Raw genomic sequence first — 20,477 nt, forward strand, 5'->3', positions numbered from 1 at the left:
GGGGAGACCTGTGGCCGGCGGGTGGGGTGGGGTGAAGGATGAATCGCAGAGCTTTGGGAGATGGTTACCTCGAGCAAAATAGGTAACTTGATCAAGCAAGTACATAAATACGTCCTGAGGACTGAGGATAACAGAGCAGGCTTCTTACTGCCTGCACGCACGTGGAAGGGTGGCAGGTTAGAGACCCCTGAGGGTGTTGGATGGAACCAGCGGTCCCAAGGTGAAGCCCGTTCTCACAGCGCAGCGCCGCGTGTGGGACACCAACACCGTAGGTGCCGCGCATGTGCACGCCGTGGCCAAGAAAGTAGCTCCAGGAGTGGCTGCTCGTGTTTGTACGTAGTATTTTCTAATTAGAAGCAACAACTTCCTGGTGGTGGTGAAGAGTTCTAGCGGCCCAATCTTCGTTTCTAAATATTGATCTTCTTCTGCAAGGAATCTGGTGGCCTTGGAGAAATGGCTGGTTCCAGGGCCGCGGCAGGGCAAGAGCAAGGTGGGCCTGAGCCGGAAAGGAATGCGCAGCGAGTGGGACACGTCAGCAGCACACGGGAGTCCGTTAGGAGGGTTCCACGGGCATTCTGGGCACTGGCGCGTGACATAAATGAAAGACTATTTGGTTGGGGGGAGACCTGTGCCTCCTGATGATGGGTGAAGGATGCCCACTTGGCCGCCGGCCTAGAGGGAGTTGTCATCAGTGGGTGGATGTCTGACCGGAGACCAGGGCCTGGCATAATCTCCAGGGTTTCTCCCACAAGATAACTACTGCAGTTAGAAGGAGTTAAAGTGAAGAAACCTGGGGGAGACGGGCTTGACCAGGTGGAGGTGGCTAACATTACCCTGGTAGGCTGGCAGTGCCGCCCCTCGCGCCGGGACTCCCCGGGGATTGCTCCAGCCCCACCTCCCACATTGCTGCCCAGGAAGCGGGACTGAGCCTGGAAGGTCAGGGCCAGCCTGCAGGGTGACGGGCTGTGTGCTGCTCGACAGAAGGTGAGCAGAGGGCTGAGGAGCTGTTCTGGTGGACACGACCCTGGTGAGACGGGACAGCTGGGGGTCCTTGGATGGGATCCTAGGACAGAGGAGAAGGAACCTTCTTGGGACAGTTTTCAGAATGTGATTCTGGAGTCTGGGCTGGGTGGTGTGAATGTTGACTTCCTGCCCTGGAGCGTTGTGTGCTGGTGACCTCGAAGCAGCTCCTTCTCTTTGGAAGTATGCGCTGGAGTATTTAGGGTATGTTTGGAGGGGGGGCCTCGGGGCTTCATCTCTTGAGCCTGCTCTCAGAGAAGTCCGGACAGAGTAACAGGCATGGCGTGTACTTAGGCGCGCGCGCGGGCCGCCCGCAGGCGGGGAGCCAGCGTGGGTGATGGAGCAAATGGTGGAAAACACCAGTTGACCAGTTGGGGGCTCTCACTGGAGGGGAGAGTGTGTGTTGTTGCACTTTTTTGTACATTTGAAATTATTTCAAAATTATTTTTATTACACTGTTGAGATTTTGACTGGAAGTCTCTTAGATTTATAAACGAATCTGTGGAGACTTTATCCTGGGCCTTTTTGCCTAGATACGATGCGCTCTGCTTTTTTAATTTTGTTTTGAGTTCTTTGTGGCTCTTCAGGAAAGTTTGTGATTTTTGTCTTGTAGCTTTTTTTTTTAAGATTGATTTATTTATTTATGCATACAAGAGCTGGGGTACAGGCCAGAGGTATGGGGGTTGAGAGGACTCACCAGAGACAGAGCAGGGAGCAGAACAGGCAGACTGACTGAAATCCACTGCTGAGGGGAGCAGCGGGCGAGACTGGAGAGGTCTGCACGCCATGTGGGTTGCTCCCTGGCCGGCCAGGGATCGAACTTGTGCTGCAGAGGCTGCGGATTGCTTCATAGTGCAGTCCCCCTGTGCCACCAGGGAGGCCCTCCTCACCTAGCTTTTGCCCACTTCTATTTTGGATTAGTTCTCTGGTGTCTTTGTAATTTTGTTGCTGTTGTCAAATGAAAAACATTTTTTATCTCTAAGTGGCAACACTAATTGCTTCCTGTGATCCTTTTGTCTGAGAAGGTTTAGAAATTATCATGTAACCATTAAATGAGGAGAAAAATTCAAAATCTCACAAGATCTTAGGCTCAACAGGGGAAGTTCGCAGGGATCCCCAGCCTGCCCAAGATACCAGTGGTCCCCACCCTTCTGCCCCTTCCCCAAGAGCTGTGGGCCCTCCTGCCCACAGTGTGACCATCTGACATGATCTTGGGGTGCCCCTGTGACTGTAAGACAAGCCATCAATGTGGACACAGCCCTGCTCCCTGGGCCTGGGGGCAGACCCATGGCAGTTCTCCGGGCCCATGAGACTAGTCTCCAAATAGACCTTCCACGGAGATAGGGTTGGGGGGGAGCAGTACGCAGCTGGTTCTAGCTGGTTCTAGACCTGACTCTGAGAACGCCTGGAGCTGGCGAGTCTGCACACCCCCTGGGCACTGCAGGGTCTGGGGTGCTTGTATTGTGTTGGCACCAGGTTTCTGGAGCCTGGCAAGTGCCCGTCTCCCCACCTGCCTCTGGGCTTATGGAGTTTCCTGGGCTGTTCTTTCTTTCCCTTGGGCAGGGAAGTGTCGCTGTCAGTACAGCAAAGATATTTTGGAAATAGTGTGAGGGCTGTATTTTTTAAAATGAGGTTAATGAAATTTTAAAGTGATTATTTTCTACAGAAGTATTAATGTTTAATAGAAAAGGAAGAAACGTGCCCACCATCCTGCAACCTGAATGCCTGTGTGTTTCCATCCTGTTATCCTTGGCCCTTGGCCAGATGGAGGCCTGGCTCCGCTGGTGGCAGCCACGGTGCGGTGGGAGCGCACGTGCTGCGCCGCCCCCCCCCCCCCCGGCGGCAGGGGACAGCGTCCCTCGGTGCGTCCTCAGTGTGCACCCCGCAGTCTTGCTCTCCCTGTCTGGAGTGTGAGCTGCCGCGCTTCGCGCTCACTCTCAGCGACGAGGGTTAGGTTCTGCTGGCCTCAGAGCTGTCACTGAGTGCGTTGATGCTTTGACTTTCGTTTGGTGGTTTGTTTTGAGATTTCCCTAAGATAAAAATCTGTAATTACTGGGTCAAAAATAGTCATCCTTTTATTACCACGTTGCTTCCCAACAGCGTTGTCACAACGTACGCTGCTTTGTTAATGCTCGTGTCAGCCTCACCCTAGCCTTGCCAAATGGGGATCATTTCTTGGTTTGCTTTTTGCAAATTTAATGGATCTGAGTTTGTAGACCCCCACTTTTTGCCAGCATTTGATTATGGTTGAAGGTGGATTTTTTTTTTTTTAAATCATTTATTTATTTATTTATTTATACAAGCACTGGGTACCGTCAGAAGCGCGGGAGGGTGAGAGAATTCACCTGAGCCAGAGCGGGGAGCAGAGCAGGCAGAAGGACCGAAGTACACTGCTGAGGGGAGCAGCGGGCGGCAGGAGAGGTCTGCGCGCCATGTGGGACCCTCCTCCGGTGGCCGGGGAGCAGCTGGGGATCGAACCAGTGCTGCAGAGGCCGCGGGCAGCTTCACAATCCAGCACTCAACTGCTGCGCCACCGGGGAGGCCCTGGATTTTTTTTTTTAAAGCTCGCACAGGTAATATGTTACAGGTTTCGTGCCCCAGAGAGCAGACTTTTTGGGTCTGTCATGTTCTGGGTGACTCTGGCTAACTAACTTGCAATTCCGACTGACTCGGTTCCTTAAGCTGCTTTACGGGCTCACGAGCCAGCCCCATCAACCCATCTCTCAGACCCGTCGTACGTGGAGACCTGATTGTCCTGAGACCGAGGCATCTGTCAGCCGCCAGGGAAGTCTCGCCTCACTCATCTGCAAACAGGGCTTAGAATTTCAAGTATCAGACCCACCCGTGGGGCACATCCTCGTGTCTGATCTACTTAGGAAGTAAGTTTCGTACACACGAAGCAGCGCGTGGACGGAGCCAGTACAGACATTCAGCCCAATGCCAGAAAGTTTCAAGATGTCTTTCTAACCCGCTGGCTGTGCGCGAGCCTCCCTGCTGATTTAAGGGGGGGCTTCTGCCGGGGTGCAGAATGTAGAGTGGGCACCTGAGTGCCAGCACTCTGATTACTATGGATGTTTTGCTTGTTTAACTTCTGGGAACCTCAGTTTACAAGGAGTACCAACACTTACAGAGTGTGGTGAGGGTGAAGCGTGTTAGCTTTCTGTGCAGTGCCTGGCACGTGTGGCTGCGAATAGGCGAGGTCTGCTGTTACACAAAAGTGTCAGGATTTTCAAAACCTGGATTTAGGGGCTCCTTGTTCAATTGTGTGGCAGGAAAGAGGAATGAGGGCTTCAACATCAGAGGAATTTGAGGTGTCGACTCTCAGCTCCACTTCATCCTGCAAGAGTGACTTTTGGTAAATCACGTAACTTGGTGCTTTTCCTCGTCCACTGATGCACGTGCGTCAGTCTGTGGGAAGCCACGCAGTGCTGACACGGAGAGTATGTGGTGCACACCTTACCTGCTGGTTAAAGGCAAACGCATCCTGGCCTCCCTGGGGGCGCAAGGGGTTAAGCACAGCACTGTGAAGCTGTCCGCAGCCACTGCAGCACGAGTTCGATCCCCGGCCAGGGAGCTACCCACATGGCGCAGCAGACCTCTCCTGACTCGCCCACTGCTCCCCTCAGCAGTGGATTTCAGTAGCTCTGCCTGTTCTGCTCCCCGCTCTGTCTCTGGTGAATCCTCTCACCCCCCACACCTCTGGCCTACACCCCAGATCTTGTATGCATAAATAAATAAATGTTTAAAAAAAAAAAAAGGCACATGTATCCTTCTGTGTCTGTTTTTACTAAGCAGAGAAAAGCCAGCAAATTCTCTGCTCTGAAGGCTTGTGGAGAAGATGGCTTTGCAGAGCTCTTTAATTCTGAGTGCCACGTGACCTGCGTGGCGGGAAGGAGTTCACGGGCCTGGGGACACGCCACAGAGCCAGCAGGGAGGTGACCGAGCAGCCTGGGGGGCCAGTGTGGTGGGCTGGACTGCAGCTGAAGAAACGCTCTGGCCCTGAGGGGTGCTGGAGAGAACTTGGAGCCGGTCTCTGGCCCCAGAAAGATGAAAGCGGCAGCGTGGGCTGGAGGGGGAAGGGCGGTGGAGGGAGGGAGGGGGCGGGGTTGAGCCGCCTTTCCAGGACAAGGCGCTGAAGGAAGAGAGGACTTTGGGGTAGTCTAAAGCGTCTTGCTTAGGAGACCCGAGATGGTTGTGGTTGTCCTCGAGGATGTGAATTGGGTCCGATTTGAGGAAAGAACGTTTGTGTTACTGAAAATGAGCTGGTGACTGCCTAAGAGCAAGTGTTCCTGTTTTCATGCAGTCAGTTCGTCGTCCTGGCTGTAGAAGTTATTCCAGCCACGGTGACGCTGCCCAGAGCCTGCCGATGCACAGGTGGCTGCTGTGTCTCCCTGAACAGGCGGGAGGCCTCATCTTGCGCCGGGTGGCCCGCACGCCTGCCCACCCCACGCTGCCCACTGTTCCTTTTCCACCCTGGGGGGCTCCGCAGGCAGACCCAGACGCCCACAGTCTCCCCGCCACTTGGCTGTGCCCTGCAGATGTTTAGTTGAGAGAGCTGGCCCCTCTGGCACACCGTCTTGCCCGCGGCCGATGGTTCTCGTGCCGTGTGAACGCCCGAGGACGAGAGAAGAGCCCTGCGCGCCGGGTCCTGGTGAGCACACGCGGCCCGCTGGGGCCGGGGCGGGAGCGCGTTGAAGTGTATCATTCAGGACTCAGCTAGGAAAAGGGAAGCCTCGGCTCAGGCGTGGAGGGCTGGCCCCCCCGCGGGGGGATCCGGGACGGTTGGCACTCCTTGCCTCTCATTCTGAGGCACCTGCGAGTGGTTCTCAGGCACCTGGAGGCCGCTGTGGATCCGCGTAGGCTGCACCCCCTTCCAAGTCAGCCACTCCTTTCCTCCTGCCCTCCAAATCGCTCTCCCACTTCTCTGCAAACTTGAACCCAGCACCCTGCTGGAAGGGGGTTCTAGAAAGCTCGCTCCCAGCGTGTGACTTCACAAAGAGGGTGCTCGTGATGCTGAGCTGGCAGCCGGTGCTCTCGGGACACCAAGCCTTGGTGGCGAGAACGGCATCTCCCCAGAGAGTGGAGAGGAGCCGTGACTAGCCCGGGCCTGAAAGGCACAAGGAGGAAGCAGCCCCAAACCTGGGGAGAAGGTGGGGGTGCACTGGCCAGCTGGAGCGCTGCCACCGGTGGGAGGCCCCCGCAGCCTCAGTGACGGCAGGGACACGGCCAGGAAAGCCAGTTCCTCCCCCTCTCCGGCCTCTTCCCAGCCAAACTGAGCCAGAAGCCAGAGGTCCATGGAGCTTCTTGACAGTCCCTGTGGTGCCGCCTCCCAGGGCCTCAGTGGGTCGGAGGGTGAAGAGTGAGCCCGGGCAGGCCGCACGGCCACCCGACGGGGTGTAACTGGGAGTCTGTGGGTGGTTAGTAGCTTGAGGATGAAAGTATTTTTGTCGAGGCAAGGCGGAAGAACGAGCAGAGAATCAGTGGTGAGGCCTGAAATGAAAGAGGAGGCAGCTACTTGAAAAGATGAGAAGAAACTATCTCGAAGGCAGTTTGGAGAACGTTTTCAAGAGGAGACTGGGCTGGGGAGCGGGACACACACGGGAGGAAGGAAGAGAAGGCCCAGGCTGGCTCTGGGCGCCACCAGCACCTGCCGCGGGCCGGAAGCAGTGGCTGCCGACGGGACCCCCGGCCTCCCGGGCCTGCAGCCCCACCGCCGTGGCCCCTGGGGTGGGTGAACCGCTTCTGCGCGCGTGCGGATTCCTCCCAGGACCGGCTTCCTTCCGAGTGTCCCATTTTCTCCGGTCCCGTCATTCAACAGGGACATCCAGGCGGCCCATTCATCACGATGCTCTGTAGCCGTGACCGGGAGCTCTCTGCGCTCTCCCGTGACAGGGCGTCGCTCGCGGTCGCACCAGCTCATCCCGGACGCTAATGCTGATGCCCCGGATACTCCGGGGCTACATTTTGTTGCGCTTAAGCTTGGTTCTCCTCATTGTTTCACTTGGAACTCCTGAAAAAGATGAAACTCGCGCCCACTTTCAGATTTACCGGCTTCCTTTTGGAGGCATTGGACTGTGATTTTTTTTTTTTTCTTTTGTTCCATAAACCAGAACTCTAGCTGTAGGAAAGAAGGTCCCCTTGTAGGCCAGGGGCTCCCCAGGGAGGGCCGCGGGCAGACCTGGCGGGAATTGCACCCCCACCCATTTCCCTCTCGGAGGTGGGGCTCTGGCCCGAGCCCAGATTCGCTGACGCTAAAGTGGCCTTTAGTGCGTAGTCCTTGGCAGCTCCTGTTCGGGTCACCTTGGAGCAAGTGGCCCCGTTGTTTACACCCCCCGGTTCTCAGAAGCCTGATTTTATTTACAGAAGAATTAATGAAACAACATGTGAAGTGTTTGTTTATGGAGAGATTGTCACTCGAGGAAGCTTTTCATCAAACTGCCAGCTTTCATCTTTTTTGTTCCGCCACCTTTTATCAGGCAGAGAAGCCGCTGGCTTTGAGAGCTGGGCAGACACCACTCACAGGGAACGCGTCGTGACAGGCTCGTCCCTGACAGTCCTGGAGATAATGAGAGAAGGGGCACGCCTCACAGCGCTGGGGGTGGCCACCGCTCTCGAGCTTGGCCTCTGGCGGGCAGTGGCAGCCGTCTGCTCAGAGGCCCTGGGGTGGAGCGCTGGGCGTGGCTGAGCGGGCCCTGCTGCCCGGGCGCTGTGACGCAGGCTGGGGGCGCTGGGCGGAGACCCAGGCTGCTGCCGAGTGGGCGCTGCACCTGCCCTGTGGAGCCGAGACCTGCGGGGCAGGAGGAGGTTTCCTTCAGGTGCTCAGATGCTAGGGAGACTTTGGGTCAGCTGATTCCATAATCACACTTCACGTCACAGTAGTAGCCCGTGTCTTTAGTTAAGATATTTCTGGAAGAAATGGGTCTTCAGGTTTGGAGTTCCCTTCAGCAGTGGCCCATGTTGCCTCCCTGAAGCCTCCTAGTGCTCTCAGGTGAACTTTGTAGGGTATTTTCCCCTTGAAACTGGTCCTGCAGAATTTTACAGGCAGGCCCTGGAGCGTGTTCCAGCGCCGCTGTGGGTCGGTCATACTGTTTCCTCTTCCGCAGCCCCGTCATCCGTGCACCGTGCTCTCACCCCTGAATGCGGCTAGCCTACTTCTCGAAGGCCTAGTTCCTTTCCCACTTACTGATTCCCAGAACGTCTGCCGTCTTGTCCTCGGCATATCAGTGATGGAGACCCGCAGCAAGGAGCCGCTGTGCCCGCAGGGCGTTGGCCCCGAGCAGGAGATGCTGGCACACAGGTAGCATGTCCGTCTGTTGGGAGTGAGGGCTGAGGAGGAAGCCAAACAGGCGAGGGAGAGCGGGAGAGCCCAGCAGGGGCAGAGCTAGTGGGATTTGGAGGCTGGCCGGGAAGAACTTGCCGTCGGGGACAGTCTGCCCAGAGGCGGAGAAGGAAGGAAGGAAAGGGGCGAGCGTGTGGCCCTGGGGAAGGGCGTCGCACAGTTCGTGAGGTCCCTCTAAGTGCTCTGGCCACCCGGAAGACGGGGCCAGGGCAGGCAGGCAATGGGAGGTCAGAGGTAATGATGGGGAGCCACGGCAGAGCAAGGAACCCCAGCTTAACTCTTAAGGAACCACGGACTTTCCTGCTGGCAGCCCTGTTTTCAGGTACCCCTGAGGGGACAAGAACCCAGCTTCGTAAACTGTGGGCACCTTCGTTCGTGACTCCGCGCGTCATCTGCGACCCTGGCTTCTTTCAGAAGCACTTGATTCTACAGTGTGTGGGTGTAGTTTGGCCTGGTTGTGTTCGCTGCTGACTCTGAGGAGGAGACGGGCCCGAGCAAGACTTTGGCAAAGGGGGAAAACCCAGCCCTCGGTCGTTCCAGGAGCGCTGCGCTCCAGACTGCACGGGAAGGGCAGGGGCGCTGGGCTTGGCCGAGTCCTCCCTGCCTCCTGGTCACTTCCTGTGCCGTCCTCTCTGCTGTTCCCTCCCCTCCTCCAGAGGAAGGGCCGGTGCCAGCTTTGTGAGTATTAGGTTGGCAAATAAAAGGCCTTGGGGTTAGCAGTGCCGGAACACAACGCCGACCAGAACCTGAAGAACAGTCGCTGCTGTTCTGACTTAGGCCGCCCCGCCCTTCGTGCCTGAGCGGGTGCCGGGGTGCAGTTGGGGGCTGCAGGAGGCCCATCCTGAGTCCGGGCATCACCACAGCTAGTGGAACCTGCGCTGGGGTCAGAGTTGAGCATCTTGGGGTGGTGATGACAGCCACCCTCCACCATGCACCCCAGACGTCAGGGGCTGCTTTGTCCCCGGGCCAGTTCTGTGTCAGGAGGGGCGGCGGCGGGCGGCCTCACCGGTGACCAGTGCGACAGGAAGGAGCACCTTTCTCCCCTGCCATAACTGGGAAATGTTGTAAATTGTTGCTTTTATATTAACAGTAAAAACACAGCCCCACATTTTAACCCAAATGAATTTTGGGGACTCATTCATCTAGTAATGAGGTTTTCACTGTTCTGCACTTGTATTTGCCCAGAGTGTGCGTCATATTCCCGTGGACGCCTGCCTCGCTCTTCAGGCTATTTCTCTGCTGCTTTGCAGCTTTGGAAGTGGGTCAGAAATAAAAGGCAAGGAAGCAGACCAGTCAGCTTCATCTGGGCATCTGAACCACAGTGTCCTCTCCGGCATCTGGGCTTGATGTTATTTGTGCTGCAGAGACGCGTGTCTAATAATTTTCCTTCTCCTTCTCTTGGTTTCCAGGAGGGCTGCTGGCCTGCTGCTGTGCTGCTGAACAGTATGCAGTCCTTCCGGGAGCAAAGCAGTTACCACGGAAACCAGCAGAGCTACCCGCAGGAGGTGCACGGCTCATCCCGGATCGAGGAGTTCAGCCCTCGTCAGGCCCAAATGTTCCAGAATTTTGGGGGTGCAGGTGGCGGCAGTGGCAGCGGCAGTGGTGGGGGACGACGAGGCACAGCGGCTGCTGCAGCGGCGATGGCTAGCGAGACCTCTGGCCATCAGGGCTACCAGGGTTTCAGGAAAGAGGCCGGGGACTTCTACTACATGGCAGGCAACAAAGACCCAGTGGCGACAGGAACCCCACAGCCGCCTCAGAGGAGGCCTTCTGGGCCTGTGCAGAGCTATGGACCCCCCCAGGGGAGCAGCTTCGGCAATCAGTACGGGAGCGAGGGGCATGTGGGCCAGTTTCAAGCACAGCACTCCACCCTGGGGGGGGTGTCTCACTATCAGCAGGACTACGCGGGGCCTTTCTCCCCAGGGAGCTCGCAGTACCAGCAGCAGCCTTCCAGCCAGCAGCAGCAGCAAGTGCAGCAGCTGAGGCAGCAGCTTTACCAGTCCCACCAGCCCCTGCCGCAGAGTACCGGCCAGCCGGGATCCAGCTCATCCCACCTGCAGTCGATGCAGCGGCCCTCAACCCTGCCCTCCTCTGCCTCCGGTTACCAGTTAAGAGTGGGTCAGTTTGGCCAGCACTACCAGTCTTCTGCCGCGTCCTCCTCCTCCTCCTCCTTCCCCTCGCCACAGCGCTTCAGCCAGTCAGGACAGAGCTACGACGGCAGTTACAGCGTGAATGCTGGGTCCCAGTACGAAGGCCACAACGTGGGTTCTAATGCACAGGCTTACGGAACACAGTCAAATTACAGCTATCAGCCTCAATCCATGAAAAATTTTGAACAGGCAAAGATTCCACAAGGGACCCAGCAGGGGGGGCAGCAGCCCCCGCAGCCCCAGCCCCCGCAGCACACCATGCAGTACCCCAGTGCTGCCCCCAAGCTGCCCCTGCAGAGCCAGGTGGGGCAGTACAGCCAGCCTGAGGCGCCCGTGCGCTCCCCCATGCAGTTCCACCAGAACTTCAGCCCCATTTCCAACCCCTCCCCAGCTGCCTCTGTAGTTCAGTCTCCAAGCTGCAGCTCCACCCCATCTCCTCTTATGCAGAGTGGGGAGAACCTCCAGTGTGGGCAAGGCAGTGTGCCCATGGGTTCCAGAAACAGGATTTTACAGTTGATGCCTCAGCTCAGCCCAACCCCCTCGCTGATGCCCAGTCCCAATTCTCATGCAGCCGGCTTCAAAGGGTTTGGACTGGAAGGGGTGCCCGAGAAGCGCCTGACAGACCCTGGCTTGAGCAGTCTGAGTGCCCTGAGTACGCAGGTGGCCAATCTCCCCAACACTGTCCAGCACATGCTGCTCTCTGACGCCCTGACCCCTCAGAAGAAGACCTCCAAGAGGCCCTCCTCATCCTCTAAGAAAGCAGACAGCTGCACCAACTCTGAAGGCTCCTCACAGCCAGAAGAACAGCTCAAGTCCCCACTGGCAGAGTCGCTGGATGGAGGCTGTTCCAGCAGCTCCGAGGACCAGGGCGAGCGGGTAAGGCAGCTGAGCGGCCAGAGCACCAGCTCTGACACCACCTACAAGGGGGGCACCTCCGAGAAGGCCAGCTCCTCCCCTGCACAGGGTGTTCAGAACGAAGCCCCCCGGCTCAGCGCTAGCCCTGCAGCCAGAGACGAGGCCGCCTCGCCAGGTGCTAAGGACGTGGCCTTGTCATCCGAGGGCAACCCAAAAGTCAACGAGAAGACGGTTGGGGTGATTGTCTCCCGGGAAGCCATGACAAGCCGGGTAGAAAAGCCTGGTGGGCAGGAGAAGGGCTCCCAAGAGGATGACCCTGCAGCCACTCAGAGGCCGCCCAGCACTGGCGGGGCAAAGGAGAGCAGTCACGTGTCACTTCCTCAGCCAGAGCCTCCAGGAGGAGGGAGCAAAGGAAACAAGAACGGAGACAGCAGCTCCAATCACAATGGAGAGGGCGGCGGCCAGAGCGGGCACCCTGCCGTGGGCCCTGGTTTTATAGGCAGAACTGAGCAGAGCAAGTCTCCCGGGAGCCTGCGTTATAGCTACAAAGATAGTTTTGGGTCAGCCGTGCCGCGGAACGTCAGTGGCTTTCCTCAGTATCCTACAGGGCAAGAGAAAGGAGACTTCACTGCCCACGGGGAGCGAAAGGGTAGAAATGAGAAGTTTCCCAGCCTCCTCCAGGAGGTGCTGCAGGGCTACCACCACCACCCAGACAGGAGGTACTCCAGGAGCACTCAGGAGCATCAGGGCATGGCTGGGGGCCTGGAGGGAGCCACCAGGCCTAACGTCCTAGTCAGTCAAACTAATGAATTAGCTAGCAGGGGCCTTTTGAACAAAAGCATTGGGTCCCTGCTGGAAAACCCCCACTGGGGCCCCTGGGAAAGGAAATCCGGCAACACAGTTCCTGAAATGAAACAGATCAATTTGGCTGACTACCCAATTCCCAGGAAGTTTGAAATAGAGCCACAGTCCTCAGCCCACGAGACTGGGGGCCCCCTCTCCGAGAGAAGGTCAGTGATCTGCGACATTTCCCCCCTGAGGCAGATTGTCAGAGACCCAGGCGCTCACTCGCTGGGGCACTTGGGTGCCGACGCCAGACTTGGAAGGAACGAGCGTCTCAACCCCAGTCTGAGCCAGTCGGTCATTCTTCCCGGTGGGTTGGTGTCCATGGAAACCAAGTTGAAGTCCCAGAGCGGGCAGATAAAGGAGGAAGACTTCGAACAGTCCAAACCCCAGGCCAGTTTCAACAACAAGAAGTCCGGCGACCACTGCCATCCTGCCAGCATCAAGCATGAGTCTTACCGGGGCAACGCCAGCCCTGGGGCCGCGGCCCACGAGGCCCTCTCAGACTGTGGCCCGCAGGATGGCCGGCCCGCGCCCATGCGGCGCATCCCTGGCAGAGTCGGTGGTCGGGAGGGCATGAGGGGCCGATCCCCTTCTCAGTATCACGACTTTTCAGAAAAACTGAAGATGTCTCCTGGGCGGAGCAGAGGCCCAGGGGGAGACCCTCACCACATGAACCCGCACATGACCTTTTCGGAGAGGGCCAACAGAAGCGCGCTGCACGCCCCCTTTGCTCCCAACTCGGAAAGCCTGGCCTCTGCTTATCACAGCAACACGCGGGCTCATGCTTATGGGGACCCTGGCGCGGGCTTGAACTCCCAGCTCCATTACAAGAGACAGATGTACCAGCAGCAGCAGGAGGAGTACAAGGACTGGGGCAGCAGCTCTGCTCAGGGAGTAATCGCTGCCGCGCAGCACAGGCAAGAGGGGCCGCGCAAGAGCCCCAGGCAGCAGCAGTTTCTGGACAGAGTACGGAGCCCTCTGAAGAATGACAAAGATGGTATGATGTACGGCCCGCCCATGGGGACTTACCACGACCCCAGCGGCCAGGAAGGCGGCCGCTGCCTCATGTCCAGCGACGGTCTCTCTAACAAGGGCCTCGAACTGAAGCATGGCGCCCAGAAGCTGCAGCAGGAGTCCTGTTGGGACCTTTCTCGACAGACTTCTCCAGCCAAAAGCGGTGGGCCCGTGGGAATGTCCAACCAGAAGAGGTATGGCCCCCCCCACGAGGCCGACGGGCATGGTCTGGCCGAGTCTTCTTCGCAGACCTCCAAGCCCAGTAACGTCATGCTGAGGCTTCCGGGGCAAGAGGATCATTCCTCTCAAAACCCCCTCATCATGAGGCGGCGGGTCCGATCTTTCATCTCTCCCATCCCCAGTAAGAGACAGTCCCAAGAGGTGAAGAACAGTAACGCTGACGACAGAGGGCGCCTGCTCCACCCTTCGAAAGAAAGCGCCGACAAATCGTTCAATTCCTATGCCCACCTCGCCCACGGTCAGGATATCAAGTCTGTCCCTAAGAGGGAGGCTGCCAAGGACCTCCCGAGCCCGGACAGCAGAAACTGCCCTGCTGTCACCCTCACGAGTCCTGCTAAGACCAAAATCCTGCCCCCCCGGAAAGGCCGGGGGCTGAAGCTGGAAGCTATCGTTCAGAAGATCACGTCTCCGAACATCAGGAGGAGCGCCGCCCCCAACAGCGCAGAGGCCGGGGGGGACACCGTCACGCTCGATGACATTCTGTCTCTGAAAAGCGGCCCTCCCGATGGCGGGAGCGTCGCAGCCCAGGATGTGGACCTAGAGAAGAGAAAGGGTGAGGTGGTGTCTGACCTGGCCGGGCCGGCGAACCAGGAGCTGAACGCAGAGAAGCCCCTCGCCAGGTCTTCCGAGGAGTGGCGCGGCAGCGGGGACGACAAGGTCAAGACCGAGGCACACTCAGAAACGGTTACTGCCGGGAAGGAACCCCCCGGTGCCACGACGTCCGCAACCTCACAGAAGCCCGGGAGTAACCAAGGGAGACCAGATGGTTCCCTGGGGGGGGCAGCACCTTTAATTTTCCCTGACTCAAAGAATGTACCTCCGGTGGGCGTCCTGGCCACGGAGGCCAACCCCAAAGCCGAAGAGAAAGAGAGCGATACCGTGACGATTTCCCCCAAACAAGAGGGTTTCCCCCCAAAGGGATATTTCCCATCAGGAAAGAAGAAGGGGAGACCCATTGGTAGTGTGAATAAGCAAAAGAAACAACAGCAGCCACCGCCACCGCCTCCTCAGCCCCCTCAGATTCCAGAAGGTTCTGCAGATGGAGAGCCAAAGCCAAAAAAGCAGAGGCAAAGGAGGGAGAGAAGGAAGCCTGGGGCACAGCCCAGGAAGCGGAAAGCCAAGCAGGCCGTTCCCATCGTCGAGCCGCAGGAACCTGAGATCAAGCTGAAGTACGCCACCCAGCCACTGGACAAAGCTGACGCCAAGAACAAGTCTTTTTTCCCTTATATCCACGTAGTAAATAAGTGTGAACTTGGAGCCGTTTGTACAATCATCAATGCTGAAGAAGAAGAACAGACCAAATTGGTGAGGGGCCGGAAGGGTCAGAGGTCACTGACCCCTCCGCCCAGCAGCACTGAAAGCAAGGCGCTTCCCGCCTCGTCCTTTATGCTGCAGGGACCTGTGGTGACAGAGTCGTCTGTGATGGGGCACCTGGTCTGCTGTCTCTGTGGCAAGTGGGCCAGTTACCGGAACATGGGCGACCTCTTTGGACCCTTTTATCCCCAAGATTATGCAGCCACTCTCCCGAAGAATCCACCTCCCAAGAGGGCCACGGAGATGCAGAGCAAAGTGAAGGTCCGGCACAAAAGCGCTTCCAATGGCTCCAAGACGGACACTGAGGAGGAGGAGGAGCAGCAGCAGCAGAAGGAGCAGCGGAGCCTGGCTGCTCACCCCAGGTTTAAGCGGCGACACCGCTCGGACGACTGTGGTGGGGGCCCTCGGTCCCTGTCCAGGGGGCTCCCTTGCAAAAAAGCTACCGCCGAGGGAAACAGCGACAAGACTGCTCTGGACTCCAAGGCCGCCGTGCCCACCGCTCCGGAAGGTGGCCCCGAGCTGGAGTTACAAATCCCTGAACTACCTCTTGACAGCAACGAATTTTGGGTCCACGAGGGCTGTATTCTCTGGGCCAATGGAATCTACCTGGTCTGTGGCAGGCTCTACGGCCTGCAGGAAGCGCTGGAAATAGCCAGAGAGATGGTGAGTACGAGAAGTCCGTTACCGGCTTATTCTCTCGTTACCTCATTTTGGTTCCATGTTTTCCACCTTTCATTACTTGTAGCCTTTTTATTTGTGCATATCTCATGCTGAGTCCTCCAAATTAAAGCCTCTGTAGACCCAAATGATGGACAGAAAATCAAGTAATTTGCAAAATTTGTTTATTTTTATCAAATTTACATGTGGGCGCTAGCTAGCAGGAAGGCAGAGGTGCCGGCCCCTCCCCACCACCTGATTCCTCATTCCCCTGCTAAATAATTTCCTCGTACTGAGTGATAAGCTTTCGTTGCTGTTTGTGTTATTTCGCAATCCTTTCAATTTTCCACCATTCACTGCTTGTACTATTTATGAAGTGTGCTGTGTTATATTTCTCCTGAAACTTTTCATCTGTAGAATTACAAGTTCATGTTTTTATTTTCTTGGACCACGTCTTTCTAATCCAGGCTTATCCATCAGGATATTTATTTATTTATTTATACAAGAACCGTGGTACAGGCCAGATGTGGGAGGGTGAGAGGATTCACCAGAGACAGAGTGGGGAAGAGAACAGGCAGACTGACGAAATACACTGCTGAGGGGAGCAGCAGGTGAGGCAGGAGAGGTCTGTCTCGCCATGTGGGACCCTTGCCGGTGGCTGGGAATCAAACTGGTGCTGCAGAGGCTGTGGACAACCTTCACGGCACTGCACTCAACCACCTGCGCCACCAGGGGAGGCCCAGGATATTTGTTTCTTTATGTCTGTTTCCTGACTGTTACCCTGGGGCTTTCGTCATAGACGACATCTTTTACTTCCTTTTCTCCTGGATCCTGTAAGCCTTCCCCTTCTTCATATGAGCCCTCATTTAATGGAATGTGTCATTCTTAGTCATCTCTGGCATAAAGGTGCATGGGAGGTAAACAGATTGAGATCACATATATCTGAACATGTTTAGTTGAGTACTGGGATGGGTATAGGATTCTAGATCTGAAATAATTTCATCTAGTGTTTACTCCTGGCTTGTCTTCTACCTTCCAGTGTTACATTAGAGAGGACTGGAACTGTTCTGATTTCAGTCCTTAGTATGTGTCCTGTCTCTCTTCTGGCAGATTGGAGGGTCTTCTCATTTTCTCTGGGATTCTGAAATCTCAAAATGGTAGGCCCGATGGTAAGCTAGCTCCACTGAGCTCTCGCCATCTGTAAACTCATGTCTTTCAGTTCAGGAAGTTTGTCATGTGTTGTTTCTTCTTTGATACTCTGTTTTCTCTGTTCTCTCTTGGAATTTCAGGAGGTATTCTACCCCCTGGGTTGATCCTGTGGCTTTATATTTTTGGCTCAGTTCTGTGTTCTACTTCTCTGCCTTTTTGTTCTTATTTCTCCAGCTTTCTTTGATGTTATTGTCTAACCTTCTTCTACTGATATTTCAAGAGCTTCTTCTTTTCTGAATGTTCCTGAGGGGAGAAAGTTGCCTGGTTGAATTGGGTTGAATTAGGGATCTAACTCCTTATAAATTTGGAGCTATTGCCCTGGTTTCTGCCTACACACCCCCTCCCTCCCGACACACACATACACCATTTCTATGCCTTCCCAGACTATGCCTCAGGTGGTTGGCTTTCTGGTGGCTTCTCCACTATACACATTTCCCTCTGCTTCCTTTCATTTGGCTGAGTCACTTACTCTCTCTATTCAACTTCCACCTTCCAGAATTTGGACACTTCTTGAGTGTTTTCTGCTCTCCTATTCATCGTGTCCTCATGAATCAGCCATAATAATAGTACTGGACAGTACTTTATACTGTCCTCCCCCTCCCCCCAAAGCACTGTTGCATTTTCCCCAGAATTTGCAACAGTATCTAGCAGAAGAAAGCACTCATGAACTATAGTCAAACATACAATGTGACATATTTTTGAAACTAGAAACATTTTTTTTAAAAAAGATTTATTTATACAAGAACTGGGGTACAGGCCAGATGTGTGGGAGGGTGAGAGGATTCACCAGACACAGAGCGGGGAGCAGAACAGGCAGACTGACGAAATACACTGCTGAGGGGAGCAGCGGGCGCAACAGGAGAGGTCTAGGTCTGCGCGCCATGTGGGACCCTCGCCGGCCAGCCGGCTGGGATGGAACCAGGCGCTGCAGAGGCTGCAGACAGCTTCACGGCGCAGCGCTCAACCGCCTGTGCCACCAGGGGAGGCCCATAAAACTAGAAACATTCTAATTCAGCCTCACAAGAACTTGCTCTTCTCTCTAAGACCCACCCCCCCACACACATACTCTTTTTTTCTCCTTTCCCTTTCTCCTTCATCAACACTATTCCCAGACCAAGTTTGAGGTTTGTTTACTTTTTAGATACAATGACATTTAAAATGCAAGCTCTAAAGCAACAAAGCCCGTAAGGCCTTAAAGTACAAAATTCTTTAAATAGCCCTGATCACTCAGTAATCCATTAATCATCATCTTACCCCCGTAGATGATCTGCTCGCCAGCTTTCCTCTGAAAGTTATGGTTCTTAGTGGGTTGGTTCGTTTTTGTTTGTTACTTTTGTGTATGCCCCTGTCAGCTTGCCAGTGTTTCAACATAAAGTGTCATTAACATCTCAGTATAATTTTAATGTGTGAACTTTTGAACATTCTGTAGCAATAATTGGTAACCAGCAGCCATGGTCACTTCTACCCAACAGATCCTAGAGCTTGTGTCTCAGTCCAAACCTAGTTCATAGAAGTAGAAGCCCCTGAGTCACAGCTCCCTCCTTCCCCAAGCGGCTGGTGAACAGCGGGGCTGCCTTTTCAACTCATCAGGAATGCGTGTCTTCAGAAAGTGACAATGTGGTCTACTACTTGTCAGCTCTACCCCAAAATAAAATCTGGAATGTTATAATTGGAACAAATACACAGTGTGATAAATCGGTCTTTCTCTAACCCATCCCCCAGAGCTTTCCCCAACTAAATGGCTAAAATAACATGAAGCACTTTAGGTAGAGAACGTTGAACGTAGTTTTGTTTTTTAGTTACTAGTTGAAGCATCAACTGTTTTAAAAGTACTTCAAGTTAACTATGTTCAAAGGGACAGAAAAATTGGAATGTTTCATTTAAAGGTGACAGGTATAAAAAGCAGGTGATTTCACCCCTGCGCTTCCTCTCCAGTAGAGGCCCTAAGCATAGATTTTTGGGCTTTACAGCAGCTTCATCTGGGCTGTGGATTCCACCAACTCCCTTAATAACAGCTTTCAGAATACAGTTGACTAGTCTTTAAATACAGTTCCTACTGTAACTGTAAGGTTATTTCATTGTACGGACAGTCCTGACTTAAGATGGTTCCACTTACAATTTTTTGACCTAATGACGGTGTGGAAGCGGTGTGCACGCAGTGGAAACCGCACTTTACACTTGGAGTTCTGCTCTCTTCCAACACGAGGGGCGGCGGTCGCTCTTCCGAGGCGGGGCAGTGGCCCAGAGCAGCAGCTCCTGGCCAGAGTGAGGTCATGAGGGCTACCTCTTTTCTGCCAGCTGCTCTGCAGCCCCCTCAGGAGAAAGGGAAATTGAGGGCCCTGCTGCTGTGCTGCTGTCACACGCAGTTCACTGGCGTGCAGCGCTCGGTGTGCATTTGCACCGTTGCACTGACAGTCGTTCTGTTTTCACGGTAGGCATCGGGTTCAGGAATTATGTGGGCTACTCACTGCTTTTTCACAGAATAGGCTGTGTGAGATGATTTTTCCCAGCCACGTAGGCTAAGGGGTTCAGAGCACATCGAAGGCAGCTCTGGCTAGGTATGCTGTCGATGGGGTGGCTGGATTAAATGTATTTTTGATTTCGGATATTTTCAACCTCAGCTGAGTCGATGGATGTCAGGAGTCAAGGAGGGTCAGTTTTGTTCTGACTATGCCAGAGCCCTTTAAAAAAGACTAACCTGGGCCTCCCTGGTGGTGCAGGGGTTAAAGTCTCAGCGCTATCAAGCTATCACCAGCCACTGCTGCAAGAGTTTGAGCCCCAGCCAGGGAGCTACATGGCGCAACAGACCTATCCCTCCGCTGCTCCCCTCAGCAGTGTATTTCAGTAGATCTGCCTGTTCTGCTCCCCACTCTGTCTCTGGTGAATCCTCTCACCTCCTGCACCTCTGGCCTACACCCCAGTTCTTATATGCATAAATAAATAAAAATAAATCTTTAAAAGATAATAAAAATAAGGACTTTCTTATCCCTCAGCTTCAGTCTACTTACTTTACACCCCTCTTTTAAAATAGGATACTAGCTTTAGATGTGGAGTTTAATTTTTCATACATTACCACATCTGTCTTATTCTCACAAGCCCCCCAGTGAGATAGGAAGAGAAAAAGCCATCCCCTGACGCTCAGAGCCTTTAGTGACTGACTCGTGCTCAGGTAGTCGAGTCCAGGGATGTCTTGATCTTAAAAAGTACTTAAAAAGTTACACTTCTTAGTAAATCAATAAGCTTTGAATTTTTTTTTAAAATCTCATTTTGTCCACCACGTGCCCGCGGGGATGCTGGCGATGCTGCCTTGAGGGGTTTGTGCCAGCGAACGTGTCCGCGCGTCCCTCAGAGAGCACGGCCCTCGGAGGAGGGGTGAGGCGCTGGGCAGGGAGAACGAAACTTAGTGATTCCTTTAAGTTATGCTTCTTGGTTCTCTGCGCTGCCTGGTTATTCGCCTCGCTTTTACCCCTTTTCTCCGTGTACTCAGGACAAATTAAAATCACACGAACTTGCCTTTTCTTGAATCTGATAGATGGCGTTGAGCTTGTCGGGGCCGCACCGCGTGCAGGTGGTCCTGGGCCGTGGCCTGTGCCCTCGCCGGGGCGAGGCCGCGCGTGTTTCCTTAGAGAGCCAGCCCGGCCCGCGCGGCCAGCGTGCCCGAGCAGTAGAACACGGAGCCCTCGGGCGACGGCAGCTCCTGCCCCGCTGAGCGTCTGTCACACTGCTCCGGAAGTTGCTGGAAACCGGAATGTTCACGCACAGACAGCCTTCCCGTCCCCTTCTGAGTGTGGGCCTTGTCCCCGGCTCCGCGGAGTCCTCTTCGATTCTCTGGC

At 55.0% G+C, this 20,477-nt stretch overlaps 1 protein-coding gene across 8 annotated transcripts in view; it reads left to right on the top strand.

Annotated features, from left to right (window-relative positions):
- The window catches only part of TCF20 (transcription factor 20), a 140,270-nt gene that overhangs the window by 93,017 nt on the left and 26,776 nt on the right, over positions 1-20,477 (top strand). For 7 of the 8 annotated variants that reach the window (XM_037513433.2, XM_054695999.1, XM_037513435.2 and 4 more), the window contains one exon: positions 9,769-15,441. In XM_037513433.2, the coding sequence (XP_037369330.1) occupies positions 9,769-15,441 (5,673 nt within the window). Of the gene's footprint in view, positions 1-7,811; positions 8,318-9,768; positions 15,442-20,477 lie in introns of those variants that run through there. The other variant, XM_037513434.2, reaches the window with a different exon arrangement.

The sequence above is a fragment of the Talpa occidentalis genome, unplaced genomic scaffold (genome assembly GCF_014898055.3).
Source record: "Talpa occidentalis isolate TD23 unplaced genomic scaffold, MPIMG_talOcc4v2.1 talOcc4.16, whole genome shotgun sequence".
Lineage (NCBI taxonomy): Eukaryota > Metazoa > Chordata > Mammalia > Eulipotyphla > Talpidae > Talpa > Talpa occidentalis.